At 37.2% G+C, this 15,356-nt stretch overlaps 1 protein-coding gene across 7 annotated transcripts in view; it reads left to right on the top strand.

Moving 5' to 3' along the window:
• Lpin2 (lipin 2) overlaps positions 1-15,356 on the top strand; it is an 83,718-nt gene that overhangs the window by 21,757 nt on the left and 46,605 nt on the right. Inside the window, exons 1-2 of one of the 7 annotated variants that reach the window (XM_074070226.1) lie at positions 2,881-3,033; positions 13,116-13,295. The exons of 4 other annotated variants lie outside the window; for them this stretch is intronic. Coding sequence is in view for 1 of the 3 variants with exons in the window: in XM_020163700.2 (XP_020019289.1) it covers positions 2,932-3,033 (102 nt within the window). In the remaining 2 variants the exon portion in view is untranslated. Of the gene's footprint in view, positions 1-2,163; positions 3,034-13,115; positions 13,296-15,356 lie in introns of those variants that run through there. 2 more of the 7 variants (XM_074070227.1, XM_020163700.2) reach the window with 2 other exon arrangements.

Below are 15,356 nucleotides of genomic sequence, written 5' to 3'. Positions count from 1 at the left end.
TTGGCTTTGAATTTGGCTGTGTGTCCCAAGCTAGCCTTAAACTCATGTTTCTTCTGCCTCAGCCTCCTAAATGTTGGGATTACTGTTGTGTACCACCACAGTCAACCTAACCACTTTTAAAAAATAATCAAGGAACCAGGGTGGTGGCTTTCATCCTGTAATCCTAGTACTTGGCTAGTGAGATCCCTGTCTCAAAAATAAAATAAAATAAAATCACTGATGATGCTGTGTAAAAAATAGTTTTTCTCAATATTCAGCTGTTTACTTTTTATGTTAGCCTGTAGAGAAAAAGGTTAATGCTTTTCTTTGAGAATCATTTTGAAATTGTTTTTCTTTGAAAAAAATCATAGAAGTGATTGAAAATTGTTGGTTTTGATTTTGACATTTATTGGTTGTAACTGAGAGGTGCCACCGTTGGGGAGTCTAGAACAAAAACATTGGGTTCCAGCCTTGGAGAGCAGAGTGATGCCCAAGTGACCACAGGGGGAAGTTGTGTATATGTGCCTGGTGACAACATAGATGTTTGGAAAATGAGCTCATCTCTGATTGGGTCCATGGTGCCTGCTCTGTTGCAGTCAGGACATTCTGTGATTCACTATCAAAACAGTGACACAATATTTAGATGGGCAGGAAACCCAAATGGCTGGCCTGGGGCCTTGTTGTGTAAGAGGCTTTTGAGGTGACCATTGCCCAAACACAGTCTGTACCTACTGCTCTTTGCCCTGCTTTATCTCTGCCACTCCTCACTGGTTAGAGATTTCCTCCTGTTTGTGTCCTAGCACATTCTTCTCTACATCTCATCTTGGCAAAATGAAAATAAGCACTGAACCAGAAATTGGGAGGATTCTTGCTTGGGCACCTTTGCTAGCTAAGTTGGTGACTGCTGACTAATTGCTTGACCTGTTTCTGGGGATGAATTTTCTCATATTTAAAATCAGAGAAAGATAAGGTTTTTCTCCTTTTCCTTTCCATCTTCCCTCCTATTTACAGTTTTCCTCTTCTATCTACTGCATGTTTTCTCATCTCTTCCAGTTTACTTCTTCTGCCTCTGACCACTCCGTCAACTTCTTAGATCTTTTCTCTTTAAACTTCCCTATTCTCTCCTATTCTCAACTAACCTCTTAGTTCTTCATCCCTGTTTTCCCCTCTCTAGCAGCACTCCAATATGAGGGTTTTATTATTACCCTCTGATGCTGGGAATCTGAATTGCAGCAGGTGATGGAGGAAGTAATTGAAATTTTTATGCATGACATAATATTTACACCACAAAAACTGTCACTTCTCTTGAAAGGAGAATTTTATGTATTTTGATGCGTATTTAATTAGATTATGAGAGAATATGGATACTTCATTGTACTCCAGGGCTTACATTATTATCTGATAGATTGGACAGCAAGCAGGGAAGTAAGTTGAATTGCAATACAGGTTTTCCTATTTCTAATTTTTTTTACAGGTTTTCCTATTTCTAATTTTTTTTGTGTGTGTGAAATTGGTTTTTAATTCTGCCAGTTAACATTTTTATTATATGAATCATGGTGCATTGCTGTATTAAACATTACCATCTCCCTTACTCGGTCAAACATTGAGAAATTTTGTCTTTTTTGTGAAGTTTAAAGGTAGAAAAATAATTAGGTATATGTGATATAGCTAGTATACTGTTGATGAGCTAATGAAATACTTTCATGAAATGATCAAACAAATACTATTTTCTTCAGTTTTTTAATAGGTAAAACTTTGCCTAAATATCCTTCCTGCTCCCCCTTGCTCTCAAGATCGTCTCAGGGCCCTAGAGCAGTGCCGTCCAATAGACATTTAATGGGAGCTACATGTGTAATTTTAACTTTATATTAGTCACATTTTAAAAGGTAGAAAAAACCCAAAATTAATTGTAAAATCTTTCTCAGTTCAGTATATCCAAAATATTATCATTTCCACATATATATGTATGTATATGTATATATATATATATATATATATTATATATAATGTATATATACATACATATATAATGAGTTTATTTCATATTCCTTTTCATACTGAGTCTGCCAAATCCAGTGGGTCTTTTACACTTAGAGCACATGAAATTAGGTCCTAATTTTCTTGTAAATGCTCAGTAGGCCCATGTGCCTAATGGCTACTTGTAATGAACGGCATAGGCCCAGAAAATGACTAGAATAAAATATTTTTAACTCAAAAATCTAATATTTTGTCCATATGTGTTAAATGTATTTAGGTTTTTAGAAAAATTGAAGTTACTTTACATTGACTTCATTGAGAGCTGGCAAAGAAATGCTAGGGATGTTCAATGTTAAATTTATTAAGCATCAGCAATAAGAAAATATATTTACAGTGCCAAGCAGGGTATCTTCCAGATTTGTGAGCAATACTGGGTTTTGCCAATAAGATGAAGTAAAAATATTTAATAGTAGGTCTGTACAAAGCATGTATAACCTGGCTCACTAATGCTTAGAAAATAAACGTAAATTATTTCCCACGCATGATTAGTTTACATGAGATTATTTCTCGATATGTATGAGTGTTTTTACTTCTAAAAAGGAGGATGTGATTGGCTCAAGGAATCATTAAGTCAATCCCTGTTCCTGTGGAGGCAGCTGCAGTGACTGTCATGTGATTAGGGAGGACTTGGGAACCTATCAGTGTAAACACATGGCACAGTCTGTCCCATGCCCCTGCTTATCTACTCTAGAAAGAAAGGGGTTGAGGCATTTTGAGCAAATCTCATTGGTAAAGTTGTGTGTGCTTTGCTTTTTTTTTTTTTTTTTTTAAATGAACCCATTTCCTTTCAGTTTTACCCATATCCCTGTGTCTGCAAACAGTTAGCATTCAGTTTGTTAGCAGAATGGTTTCTGTTTTGGTGATACCTTCATCTCTGTAAAAAAGACATGCTTGACAAGCTTCTTCAATTTTAAGATGTTGTGCTTAGAAGATGACAGTGAAGATGAGAAGGTTCATGAAGTCTCATTAAGTAAAACTGAAGGTGTTTACCATGGCAAGGCCCCTCCTAGTATTCTGGTGAGTTCCGTCACAAGCCCTATCCCCTGCTTGCAAGCTCAGTCTGGGTAGTACTGAAAACAGGGGAGGCATGCACAAAGGAAAGCAGCCAGTGCTCTTTCCTTGGGAAATGTAGTCTTGTGGTACATTTTACTAACTTTCACAAGTATGTTGAACAGGAATCTTTGGTTGCTTGCTCTTCCTCATTGGTTCTATGCTATCTTTCTACACTTTTCTTTTGGTCTTTATATTATAACTTTCTGCTAGGGGAAAAAAAAAAAAGAATTGCCTTAAACTAAGAACTTTTTAAAAACTAGATTTCAAAATGATGAGTTTGGTTTCACATTTTCTTTGCATCTCAGTGTAGTAGTTGAGGTATAAAAGGTATGTGGTTTTTATTGTCCTACCCAAAATCATTTGAAAGCTAAATTAATATTTTCAAACTGGCATTTTATTTAGATATATGATTGATAAAAGGGACTGCAGTCTTTTCTGTGATTGTAAACAAAAAAAATTGTAAGTTTGAAAGGTGTGGGTAAAATAAAAAGCATCAAATTTTTCCCCTCTTGGTGCTTTGGGACCCAGGGCTTTGTGTATGTTAGCCAAGCATTCTACCACTGACCTACATCCCCAACTCTGAATTTTTTTCAATCAAGAGTGTCCTCTTTTGTTACAATATGCAAAACAGAACATGTCATATATAAACTTAATTGAGGCCCAGAAGTCTGTATTTAAGGAAATAAAATCAGGTGGCTTAAGCACAATACAATTTAAATTTACCTGTGAAACCTTTTCTTATAAAAAATGCCCAGTAAATGTTTATTTAAAGGTATGTTTTAGAAAATTAAGGATGAATGTTTTTATGAAAAGAACCATAAAGTCAACAAAACAAAAAAACAGACTTTCTAAAATCTGGTTCATAATCTGTTGATTTTAAAGGTATAAAATTTTTATCTTCACCTTTAGAAATGTTACCACATTCTGTGTGCTTTTTAATTTTGGTATTGTAGTTACAGGTGGATGTGTTCAGATCTTGAAGTACTACTGGAAAGACATTGTTTGAATATGAATGGAAGTCAGGTGCTATTGGGGAAAGCAATTTGTTTTGAAATATTCATTTTAATACAGAGTGTGTGTGTATATATATATATATATATATATATATATATACATACACATATGGGTTCATGCACATTTGTTGTAAATAGAAGAAAGAATAGTGAACGTACCTGTTTTCTTTATAAAATATTTTAAAAGTTTACTTAGACAGCACCAACATACATAAACTGTCCATCACAGGAAGAAGTTCTTAGACTTGCACCTGGTGTTTACCAGAGAAAGGTCAAGGGGTGTTTGCTTAGACTGCATTTTGTTAACAGTTCCCTTTTATGGTACTGTTAGGTCATTCATACCCCATGAGTCATCTCCCCACCCCAAGAGAAACACTTATTTTTCTGAATGGGTAGTGGTTGAGAACCTAGATTTGATATCTGCTTAGTAAGCTATAGTGACTGTATAGGAGCTCGACTTTATAACATGGGTGTGTGTGATGAGAGAGTGAATCCTGGTTTCCAGGGTCCATGACTTCCATGACCTCAAAATTCTCCACAAGTCACATTTTGGAAGGTGACAGTTATAGTTTTGAAGGACTCTTTTCCTTGTAGTTTTAAGTATAATATATCTCATAATTTTAAAAATGAGAAGACTTCTGTGCTTTGTTAAAAATTGGAAATATTTTTAAAATATATTTTCTAAACAAGATAATTTCTTTATTTGGTAAAGGTTAAATAACTTTATATTCAGATACCTTGAAGTTCCGAAATAATAATGAAGTTCCAAAATAATAATGTACTGACTCCGTCCCCCCTCCATTTCTTTTAAATTACCTTGATTGTATGCTTTCTGTTTTTGCTAAGCAAGAGTTCTTAACCAAGCTCATATCTTAAGAAATCTTCCAAAATCAAAGTCTTTCTGCAGTTTAAAGTTAAACGAATTCTAAAGACGAACTGGGTGCTCTTTAATTAGAGACAGCCTTGGGCACAGACAGAGGTTGCCCAGATGTGTTCTTGGGCGGAAGTGAGACTTGACCTTGGGTCTTCACACATATACCAGCTTTAGGAGACTCCTGAGAGCCCTGTGGTTAGCGCTCCTCAGACTTCTTCTCTCAGCTCTTTATCAAAGGACCTGGGCTCCTCTGATTGACTCCAAGAAGCTTGACAAGATTTAATGAAACAGTGGTAGGAGATAGCAAGTCACCCTGTGGCGGTGCTCATGACCATGTTTTATATGAGGAAACCGAGGCTTCTGAGTGGAATGATGAAGCCCCACCCAGCTTTAGCACATAGTCATTACTCTTTCCTGCCTGAAATCCTAGAGTAACACTAGCTGAACAGATCCATAACATTCCTTGAGTCTAGCGTGGGCAGTGTTCACCAAAATAATTAAATATTTGAGTACACTTTCATTTCCTCACAGAAATAATGGTATTCAACTTAACTGTCTCATAATTAACCATAAAACTCAACTAATCTGAGTTCCGATTCCTGGAACAAGGAGGCAAGAATTTCTTCCTCCTTTCCTGGATAAGAGGCGAATTTCACCAAAACTTTTGTGGTAAATATTTTCAGAATCCATTTTCAAAATCATCTTTTAACTCCCAACTTCCTTGTGTTTTAGGAGAGGAGCTGGGTGTTTATGCAGTAGCCACCTAGCTGTGCTGATTCCTAAGCCTTGTGCTGGTCCCTGGATCTAAGAGTGAGGGTGGCTCTCAACACATAGGGTGGCTTAGGTAAGACCTCTAGCCAAGGGAAATGTAGTCTGAGAACTTGAAAGCCTGGTAAGAAGGTATACTAGGACTGAGGCAGTACAAGGTTGGGATGTCACTAATTAGTTTGGGGGAATAAGATCTCGTTTTAGTTTTTGCAGCAGGGATTGAACTCAGAGTCTGGAGCTTGCTAGGCAGGTGGTCTACCACTTGAGCAATGCCCCCAGCATAAGTTCTCTCAAAGTCTGTTTTTGTAATATGTTTGCCCTTTTTTTATATTCATTTATTCACATGTGCATACATTGCTTGGGTCATTTCTTCCCCCTGCCCCCTGCCCACCCCTCCCGCCCTACCCCCCCTTGCTTCCAGGCAGAACCTGTTCTGCCCTTATCTCTAATTATGTTAAAGAGAAGACATAAGCATGATAAGAGAAGACATAAGCATGATAAGAAAGACAAAGTGTTTTTGCTAGTTAAGGATAGCTATACAGAGATTCCTAGCATTGCTTTCGTGTACAAATTTGTTACAACCCAAGTTGCTTCATCTCTAACTGATCTTTTACACTGGTTCCTGATCCCCTTCTCGTGTTGACCTGTCGTTTTAAGGTCCTTTTGAAATCCTGATCCCACATATGAAATCAGGAATTTTGAGGAGCGTAGCTTTGGGACTGTAACCATGAATAGGTGTAGGCTGTTTGAAAATTACTCATTTCTTTCTTTATGCCCCCATCTCTTTTCGTTAAGAAAAGACTTGGAGATGACCACAGGACAGTGCAGTGCATGACTAAATCTATTAATTTGAAGGAAACAAAATTCTCTTCATTCATTAAATATTTATTTTGCCACAGCTGAATCTGGTAGATATTTGCAGATAATTTTTATTTGCAATTACTAATAGGCCTGAATTGTTTGCTGGTCTGGGATGATGAATGACATAGCTGATTTCCAGGAAATGGCAGTGTGGTTACTACTTTTCATTTGCCCCAAGTACTTGGTCCTGACTATGTACTCATTTTGCTGAACTCTTGCACTGAGGTAGTGATATGATGCAGGTGTGAGTCAGTGAGCTTAGCACGTAGGGAAAACATCTTATAATCCCATCTGTGACTTTAGATATCCTAAGAAGTCAAGCTGCTTGGCCTGGTTGGAAAGAGTTAGACACAACTCTCTAAAAGGTTAAGTAAAAGTCCTCTTCTTGGGAAAACACTGATTTTAGACCATTTATGGGTTATAGTCCAAGCATTTTTACTGGGTTACATAAAAAAAAAAAATCTGTAGACATATATGCTTGAGTAAATAGTTTGTGTTTACATTTTTTTTTAATCTCATTGAAAATTAACGATTTGTTTTTATTTTGTGTCTTGTTCTAGAAAAATAGATTTTTGATCATCTCTTCCTTGAAGCCTATTTTATACTCAAATAATTATTTAAGATCTCTTACCTTAAGACATGGGGAAGATATTCTTCAAAGAGTGCTAAAATTGCTGATGTTATTGTAAGCATATGGTTTTAGCTCTGTGGTGAAATCATATTTAGTACTTTGTATACCTTTGGTGTACCAGCTTAACATTAGCTCCTGTCAATGTGGAAGGGACCTTCGTTAGAAATCTGCCTAGGCCTGGGGTGGTGGTACATGCCTACAATTCTAGCACTTGAGAGGCTGAGGCAGGTGGATCATAAGTTCAAGGCCAGCCTGAGCCACATAGTGTTGAATAGGCTACATGGCAAGACTCTGTCTCAAAAAAAAAAGAAGGGAGAGGAGAGGAACGAAGAAAGAAAAGGAAGGAACGAGGGAGAAAGAAGAAAAATCAACCTAAACTGAGTCCCAGGAAAACCTGCAGAGTTGTCCAATCTCTAAAATGTTGTCACATGCTCAAATTTCCCTGAACTCTACCTGAACTGCAAATAAGAGAGGTTACCTTCAGCTGCGTGGGCCACAGGACAATAGCTAGATTATAGATGTCATTTGTGAACTTTATTTCTCTTTTCTAACAAAGCATAAACCCATAGCCATTATATACTGACAGTCAGTCATAAAATCGAAATCATATTGGAAAAATAATTCCTTCAGGGGCAGTGAGGCAGGAAAGCAGCAAGAAGTATCTGTTTCTTCACCTCTATTCAGTCTGTGAAAACAAGGGAGTTTTGGGAACCCATTCATTTGCCTCTGGTTATTAGATAGTTTGAATTATATTGACATTTTGGGGTCACTTGGGGACTTTTGAAGTACTTGTAGTAATCCTGGGGTGGAAGCCAATGTTAGTCTTCAGGATTCCTCGTGCACTGCAATGATGTTAATGTGCAGCCATGGTGAGAAGCATTCCCAAGGACAGTGACTCCCAAGCCTGGACACTGTTTTGCTAGAATACAGATTTCCCAGACGAATGGAAGAAGTTACGAATCCCAAGAATTGCTAAACTATAGACTGAACCTAAGCTTCAGGTCTTTTATACTAATGTCCTTTTTCTGTTTCAGAATCCAACCCGGGGTTCCACCTCCTGTGTCTCTTTAGTCTCTTCCAATCTGTGATAGCTCCTTAGTCTTTCTTTGACATTTCAGTGAGTACTGATCACATATTTTGTGAATTATCCTTTATTTGGGTTTGCCTGGTATTGCCTCACAATTAGATAGAGGTTATCTATTTAATGCAAAAAAATAGTGTGTCCCTGATGTTGCAATGTCTTATTAGTGGTGAAGTTTCTCCTAATCAAGATTGATTACGGTAGTGTCTGCAGGTTTCTCCACTGTGAAGTTAACAAATTTTTCTTTTAGTAATGAATATGTGTCTTCAGGGAAATAATTTTAGATTGTTCAGACATCCTGTTTCTCTTCAGACTTTTGTACTCTTTATTTTTAACATCTATTGATGGATCTTGCTTGTCACAGTTACTACTGCGGTTTTCTAGTAGTGATTTTCTAGTTCCCTCAGGTCTTTTTCCATTTCTTAGTTAGAAATCATCTTTAAGAGAAAGCTGGCCCTTCTTACCCACTTATTTATTTAATTTTTACTTAAATTCATTTAAACAGTATAAACTTATTCTCTGGGTTATAATTTAATCTTTCCTCAAGTTTTGTAGCTTTAGCTGTTGGGAATGCCTTTTAGCTGTTGGGATCACTATGTTCCTAAAAGATGCCCCATTCTCTTGATTTTTGAGCACTTCCCTACTATCTGGCACTACCATTATCTTGTATCTTCTTTCACTTAGCCCTGGAATCACCTACTTCCCCAAGGAGCCCTTGTTCCTTTTATTGGGGAAACATTACTTAGAAACCGAGATCTGGGCTCTAGATGCATGCCTTGCTTTGGGAGTATCCTTGATTCTAGAGCCTCTTATCAGAGAGAACTGTGATATTTAAGTATGTATTCTACCCCAGGCATAAGCGCATCTATCCCATCTGTGTTTTTGTTTTTAAACCATGAGTTCAAACTGGGACCTCTAATTCCAGTCCAGCATGGCAGTGTTCATTTAGCCTTCTCCTGTAGGAAATTATATTTTTAGAAGCTTCCCAGGTGTTCATGATTAATCACACTTGGAGAACAAGAACTTTTAGATTGTGTATCTGTTGGGTATTGTATGAATCCAAAGGCTTTTGTGACTAATTAGTTAAGTACTCTTCACTAATGAACAGTCTCCTCGTGAGTCATCATTTCTTCTTAATGTACTAAAAAGAATTTTTATGTTACCCTAAGCTCTCATAAATAAGGGAACTCAGCCTCCTAGAAAAATCTTTTGTTTTTTTGAAGTGGAGTGAAAAGTGGTCCAGTTTATGACCAGTATTCTTATTCAAAACAAAACAAAACTTGTCAGAGGACTGGAACACTCTTGAATGTTAATTGGGTTGAGTGCCCAGGGAAAGGTGTTAGACATGTTTCTAACATATAAACATCCCACCCAAACCAGGGACAGAAAGTTTCAGAATTTCACTAAAACCAAATTTATTTTAATCCTTGAGTTATCTTTCTGTTAAAGCAGCCTGCATGCTTTTTCTAAGTGTAGCTTGCTTTCTTAAGCAGGTACTTTTCTATCAAACTCATAAATGATAAACCCTTCACCTTGGGTTGTTCAGTGTGTTGGAGTGAATTTTGGGGCTGCAAGTGTTAAGTTAGTAGCTGCTATGTTAGTTAGAGTAGGCTGATACCCTGTGACCCCAGTGGTAATCCAAGCTTAACCACAATACCATACGCTGCAGGCAAGGGATCTTTATCCTAGGGAATTAATACAGTTGGGACAATTTAAAAATGTCAACATAACTAACCTGTGCTAAGATTCTTTTAAAGGTGAGAAGTTTAATGAAGTTTAACATCTTTCCCTAGACCTACAATCTATAGGATGATGTTAATTTGTTCCCAGTCTGGGGCTATAATTTTGGTTATAGAAGAGTCATATTAATTCCTGATTTCTAGGTCAATGTGTAAATAGAAATTCCAATGCAGGTGGAATGTTTCCAAGCAAATTGTATTCTACTAATGTCCGTGATAATCATCCCTGAAAGTAGACTATATGGTTTCTATAGCAACCTCTAAAATTATGTGCCTTTTAAATGTGAAAGCTAAATTATCAGATTTCCACATTTATTTTAGAGGTCTGTGGTTATCAGTGATCACCACCAAAATAGTTTAGTTATACAAACTAAACTCATCTTATGCTTAAGACGAGAAGCTCTCCCTTAAAACGTATTTATGATCACAGCATATGTTTAAATGTACTCGTAATAAAAAAGCTTAACATTTTTTCATGTATGATAGCATGTGCAAGAATTATCTTGGCCTTCTAAGTCTTTGTGAAATTCCTACCTACACATAACCCTGAAAGCTCCCTAGGAGCTGTGGTCCCTAGATGGAATTGAAAGAGCACTGGTGTTGGAGACAGGCCTACCTGATTGTTGTCTGGGCCTGTCTCTCTGTAGCTGCTTGGCTGCAATAAATTGCTCATCTTCTGTGTTTTGTACACCACAAAATATTTACCTCACCTAATTGTGAGAGTTAATCAAATGAAGTATATATGGCATTTGGAAGTGTTGGTGCCATGTCTTCCCCTGTCACCTCCTTATCTAACACCAAAAAGAAAAATGAGTAGAAACATCTGAATTGTAGCTTAAGTATATGTGATTTGTCCAGGATATGCAGTGTTTAAAGAATGGTTATGAGTAAATGAAGAGTTTGCATTTTCATTTTTAAGCAAATCCCACATGCGAAAACTTAAACTTATAAAACAAATTATTCCATGAAAATAATTTAAGGAGTGAATTTCTTTTTTTTTTTTTTGAAGGAGTGGGGTGGTACTGGGGTTTTGAGTTCAGGACCTTGTGCTTTGCTAAGCAAATGTTCTATCAGTTCAATCATGCCTCTAGCCTTTTTTGCTTTGGTTATTCTTCTCATGGGGTCATCGGACTGCAGTCCTCTTACCTTTGTCTCCCAGGTATCTGGAATCACAGGTGTGAACTACCACACTGGCCCGGGATTTTGTTTAGGAGGAAATTCCCATGAGTACATTGAATATATCTTTTTTAAAATGCTGCAAAATCAATTTCTACTGCAATCCCATTTCTGAGTGTTCACACAAATAAAATTATGCTCACACAAAAACCTGTGCACAGATGCTTTATTTGTAATTGCCAAGAACCAAGAACAACCTATGTGTCTTCCAACTGGTGACTGGATGAACTTTGGCACATTCATTCCATGGGATACTATTTAACAGCAAGGAATAAACCACAAATACATGCAACAAAATTAACCTCAGATGCATTGTGCTAAGTGAAAGGAGCCACATTTCAAAGTATGTACTGTATGGCTGCATTTCTGTGATATTCTGGAGAAGGCAGTACTAAGGACAAATTAGGTCAGGAGGTGAGGAAGAAAGATGATTGACTATAGAGAGGCTTTGGGAGCTTTTGGAGGCAGTCTAATTGGTCTATGTCTTGACTGTAGTGATGGTTACATGATTTTGTGGTTAAACCCAGAGCTGTATACTATAAAAGGGTTAATTTTACTATATGTGAAGTGTTTCTTAAATCTGTTTTGAATAGTTCAACATACAGCTAATCTTAAAATTGTATTTCATAGCAGAGTCAGCATAAACATTTAGCTATACTTTTTTCTAGCTGATAGTATAATTATTCCGTGGGTCAACTTAAGTAATAGTTTATTACTTAATAATAAACTATTAAGTAATAATAGTTTATTACTTAAACTATTATTACATTTCCTAATCACTTTACTAGTTGTATTTCTCTCTAGTCTTCAGGATAAATGTTCCCTGTAACAGCATCTGTTACTTCATGTACATGGAAGTCAAGACCAGGAATATTTTAGCTGAGAAGGAACAGATAAAGATTAATTACCAGAAACTTTTTCTGCAATTGGGGAAATGAAGGTAGAAATGATGAAAAGGAACTGTTACTAGCTGTTTTCCTTAAAGGCTGTGCTCTATGGAATTAAATGGTTTGATGTTTTCATGTAAGTGACTACTGGAAAATGAATAACCTGGCTTGTTATCTTTCACTGTGTGATCGTCTTTGGTTGGGGTTTGATCACTCACCTCACTTTCTCATGCTGACTTGCCACACTGACTTCCTTTGACAGACTGTCTCTCTTCCGCTTTGAGCCACTGTTGGGCTGCTCAGTGTTCTTCAGAATGGGCTGTATGGATGTTATTTATTCTCACGAGGATATTTTTAGATTTACCCATCCTGAGGTTGCTGTTTGTCTTATCACCCATAGATTTATGCAAGTTGTTCTCAGCGAGGTCTTTACCAGCATTTGGAGAAAAGCATTGGTTTCTGAATGTGTAAGCATTGCTTTTGGGACTTGGGTTGACCTCCATCTCTGATTTTACTGTTTTGAGACAGGGTCTCACTATATAGCTCCAGCTAGCTTCAAACTGATAATCCTCTTTGCTCAGCCTTCTGAGTGCTGGATTACAGGCATGACCCATAATACCTGGCTTCTCCACTGACTTCCTTTCCTTTCCTCTCCTTTCCTTTCCCCTTCCCTTGTCTTCCCTTTCCTTCTCTTCCCTTTCCTTTTTTTCTCTTTTTAAAAAATTAGCAGAAATTAATTGTGTAAAGGGACTTCATTGTGATATTTACAACATACTTATAATGTCCTTATTTGCCTCATCTGTTAACTACCTTTTAACTCATCTTTTAACTTCCCTCCCTCCTCACCCTTCCTTTTTACAGCTTTTGGTGGTTTTCATTATGCTATTTTCTTACATATATATAAAATGTACTTCTGTAATAATTCACATACACTCCTGTCACCTTCTGCTTTCCCCATCTCCTACCCTCTGGTTCCTTCCACCAAACAGTCATGTCATTTTTTTTTTTTTTTCTAGATTCTGCATATGAGTGAGACCGTATGCCATGTTTCTTTCTGAGCTTGGCTTATTTTGCTTAACACGATGATCTCCAGTTCCATCCATTTTCCTGCAAATGACATTTCATTCTTTATTATGGTTCATTTGTATGTGTGGACCACATTTTCTTTATCCAGTCATCAATTGTCAAGCACCTAGGTAGGTTCCATATTTTGGCTATTGTAAATAGTGCTGCTGTAAACCTGGCTGTGCAAATGTCTATCTTGTATATTGATTTGCATTCCTTTGGATATATGCCCAAGCACGGTATAGCAGGATGATATGGCAGTTCTACTCTTAGTAACTTGAGGAACCTCCATATTGATTTCCTTAGTGGCTGGACTAATTTACATTCCCACCAACAGTGTATAGGGTTCCTTTCTCCCCACATCCTCTGCTGGCATTTGTTGTTTGTTTTCTTGATAACCATTCTGACTGGGGTGAGGTGGAATCTCAATATCATTTTGATTTGCATGTCCTTTATGATTAAGGATGTTTAATAATGATTTTTTAATGTGTGTCACTCTATATGTATACATACCACATACATTATGTATATGTGCACGTATGTGCGCATGTATTATATATATATTAATCTCTTTACTGCTTGAATTTCGCTGTTTCATTCAGTGAGACAGAACACTGTGTATTCTTCCCTCTGTTCATCAGATCTTGCATTCATGCATCCGGAAATACTCAGAGCTGCAGCTATAGTTGAGTAGTAGAGCACTTGCCTAGAATTTGTGAGGTCCTGGGTTCAATCCCCAACCTTCCCTCCCCAGTTTTTTTAATTAAGAATCTGTGATTGCTAGGTACTGTACCAGACTTTGGGGGAGTCAGTGAAGCATGCAAAACTTCTCTCTTCTTTGTCAGAACTTAAAGTTTAAAGATAAGCTAAACAAACAGTACAATGTGGTATGGTAAGGAGAAAATAGGGTATCTTGTATGCTGTAGTAACAGGCCCCTCGTCACCTTCTGCTTTATATATTCTCACCCATGGAGATCATGCATCCTCATCCCTACTGTTTTCCTCTACCTTTTCTATTGTCCTGTTGAATGCATAATCTATTGTGGATCTATTTTCCTATTTGATACCCCATTTCCTCTGTGTCCAGGAAGCCTGAAGCATAATTGCTCCTTTTATAAAATACTAGATTGAGAAGAAAACTGGTGTTCAATTTCAAAGGATTATCCTGAAAAATTACTGGGCAAGTGACTGGGATAGAGAGAGCTGAATTGATAGTTTTTTAAATAGGTGGCACTTACAATTCATCTTTTACTTATACTTGTTGAAAAGCTGAAGCAAATAGAGTAAATGTTGAGGAAGAATTCTGTAATGGCAAAGTGTCTTCCGTTTTTTGAATCTTACTGGTCTAAAGTAATTGTTCATCTTTCCTGGATAAGCCTTCTTATAGACTTCCTTTTTCATTGTGTCAAAAAGGCTGTCTGGAGAGCTTGGTATGTTCAGGTGCCAGATGACACTGAATTCTAGTTTACAGATTATGTATATAGGGAATAATGGTCCTAGAAGTAAAGCAGAGCCCCATTCAGCCACCCCATACTTCCCAGTCAGAAAGAGACCTCTTGTGTTCTTAAGGAAACATTTGGGGTTCTTGCTGTTCTGAGGGTCTTAGAGCAGTGAGTTTTACATGTGCAGCTGTCAGCATTTCTTAAGGACTTGGTTTCCAAGAGATCAGCAGGCCTTAACGGACCATCTGTTTTGTGGTGTTCTTTTGTGAGTTTGTGGGGGGGAGGGGGGAGGCTTATCCTTGTACTCCTTCTGTTTCCTGCTCCTTGTTTCACAAAACGAGATTTTGTTTCACAAAGTGAGATTTAAAAGGTAGCTTAGAAAACAAAAATGAAAGAAAGAAGATCCAGGTGCAGTGGTTCACACCTGTAATCTCAGCTGCTTGGAATGAGAGATTGGAAGGATTGAGATCACAGGCCAGCCCTGGCAAAAACATCAGACCCTACCTGAAAAGTAACTAAAGTAAAAAGGGCTAGGAACATGGTTAAAGAGGTAGAGCACTTGCATAGCAAGGGTAAAACCCTGAGTTCAAAACCCAGTACTGCAAAAAACAAAACAACAAATTGGCACTCTGCTATGATAAGAATAAAGAAAAGAAAAAAGAAACCTAAATGGTACAAAGTAAGGTACTTACTTGAATTTAAATAGCTGAAATCCCAGGAAGTTCAGGTTCTTTGTCAAGAATCTATTGT

The sequence above is a fragment of the Castor canadensis genome, chromosome 4 (assembly GCF_047511655.1).
Source record: "Castor canadensis chromosome 4, mCasCan1.hap1v2, whole genome shotgun sequence".
Taxonomy (NCBI): domain Eukaryota; kingdom Metazoa; phylum Chordata; class Mammalia; order Rodentia; family Castoridae; genus Castor; species Castor canadensis.
The sequence above is the reverse complement of the archived record's forward strand: the minus strand, read 5'-3'. Positions and strand labels throughout refer to the sequence as shown.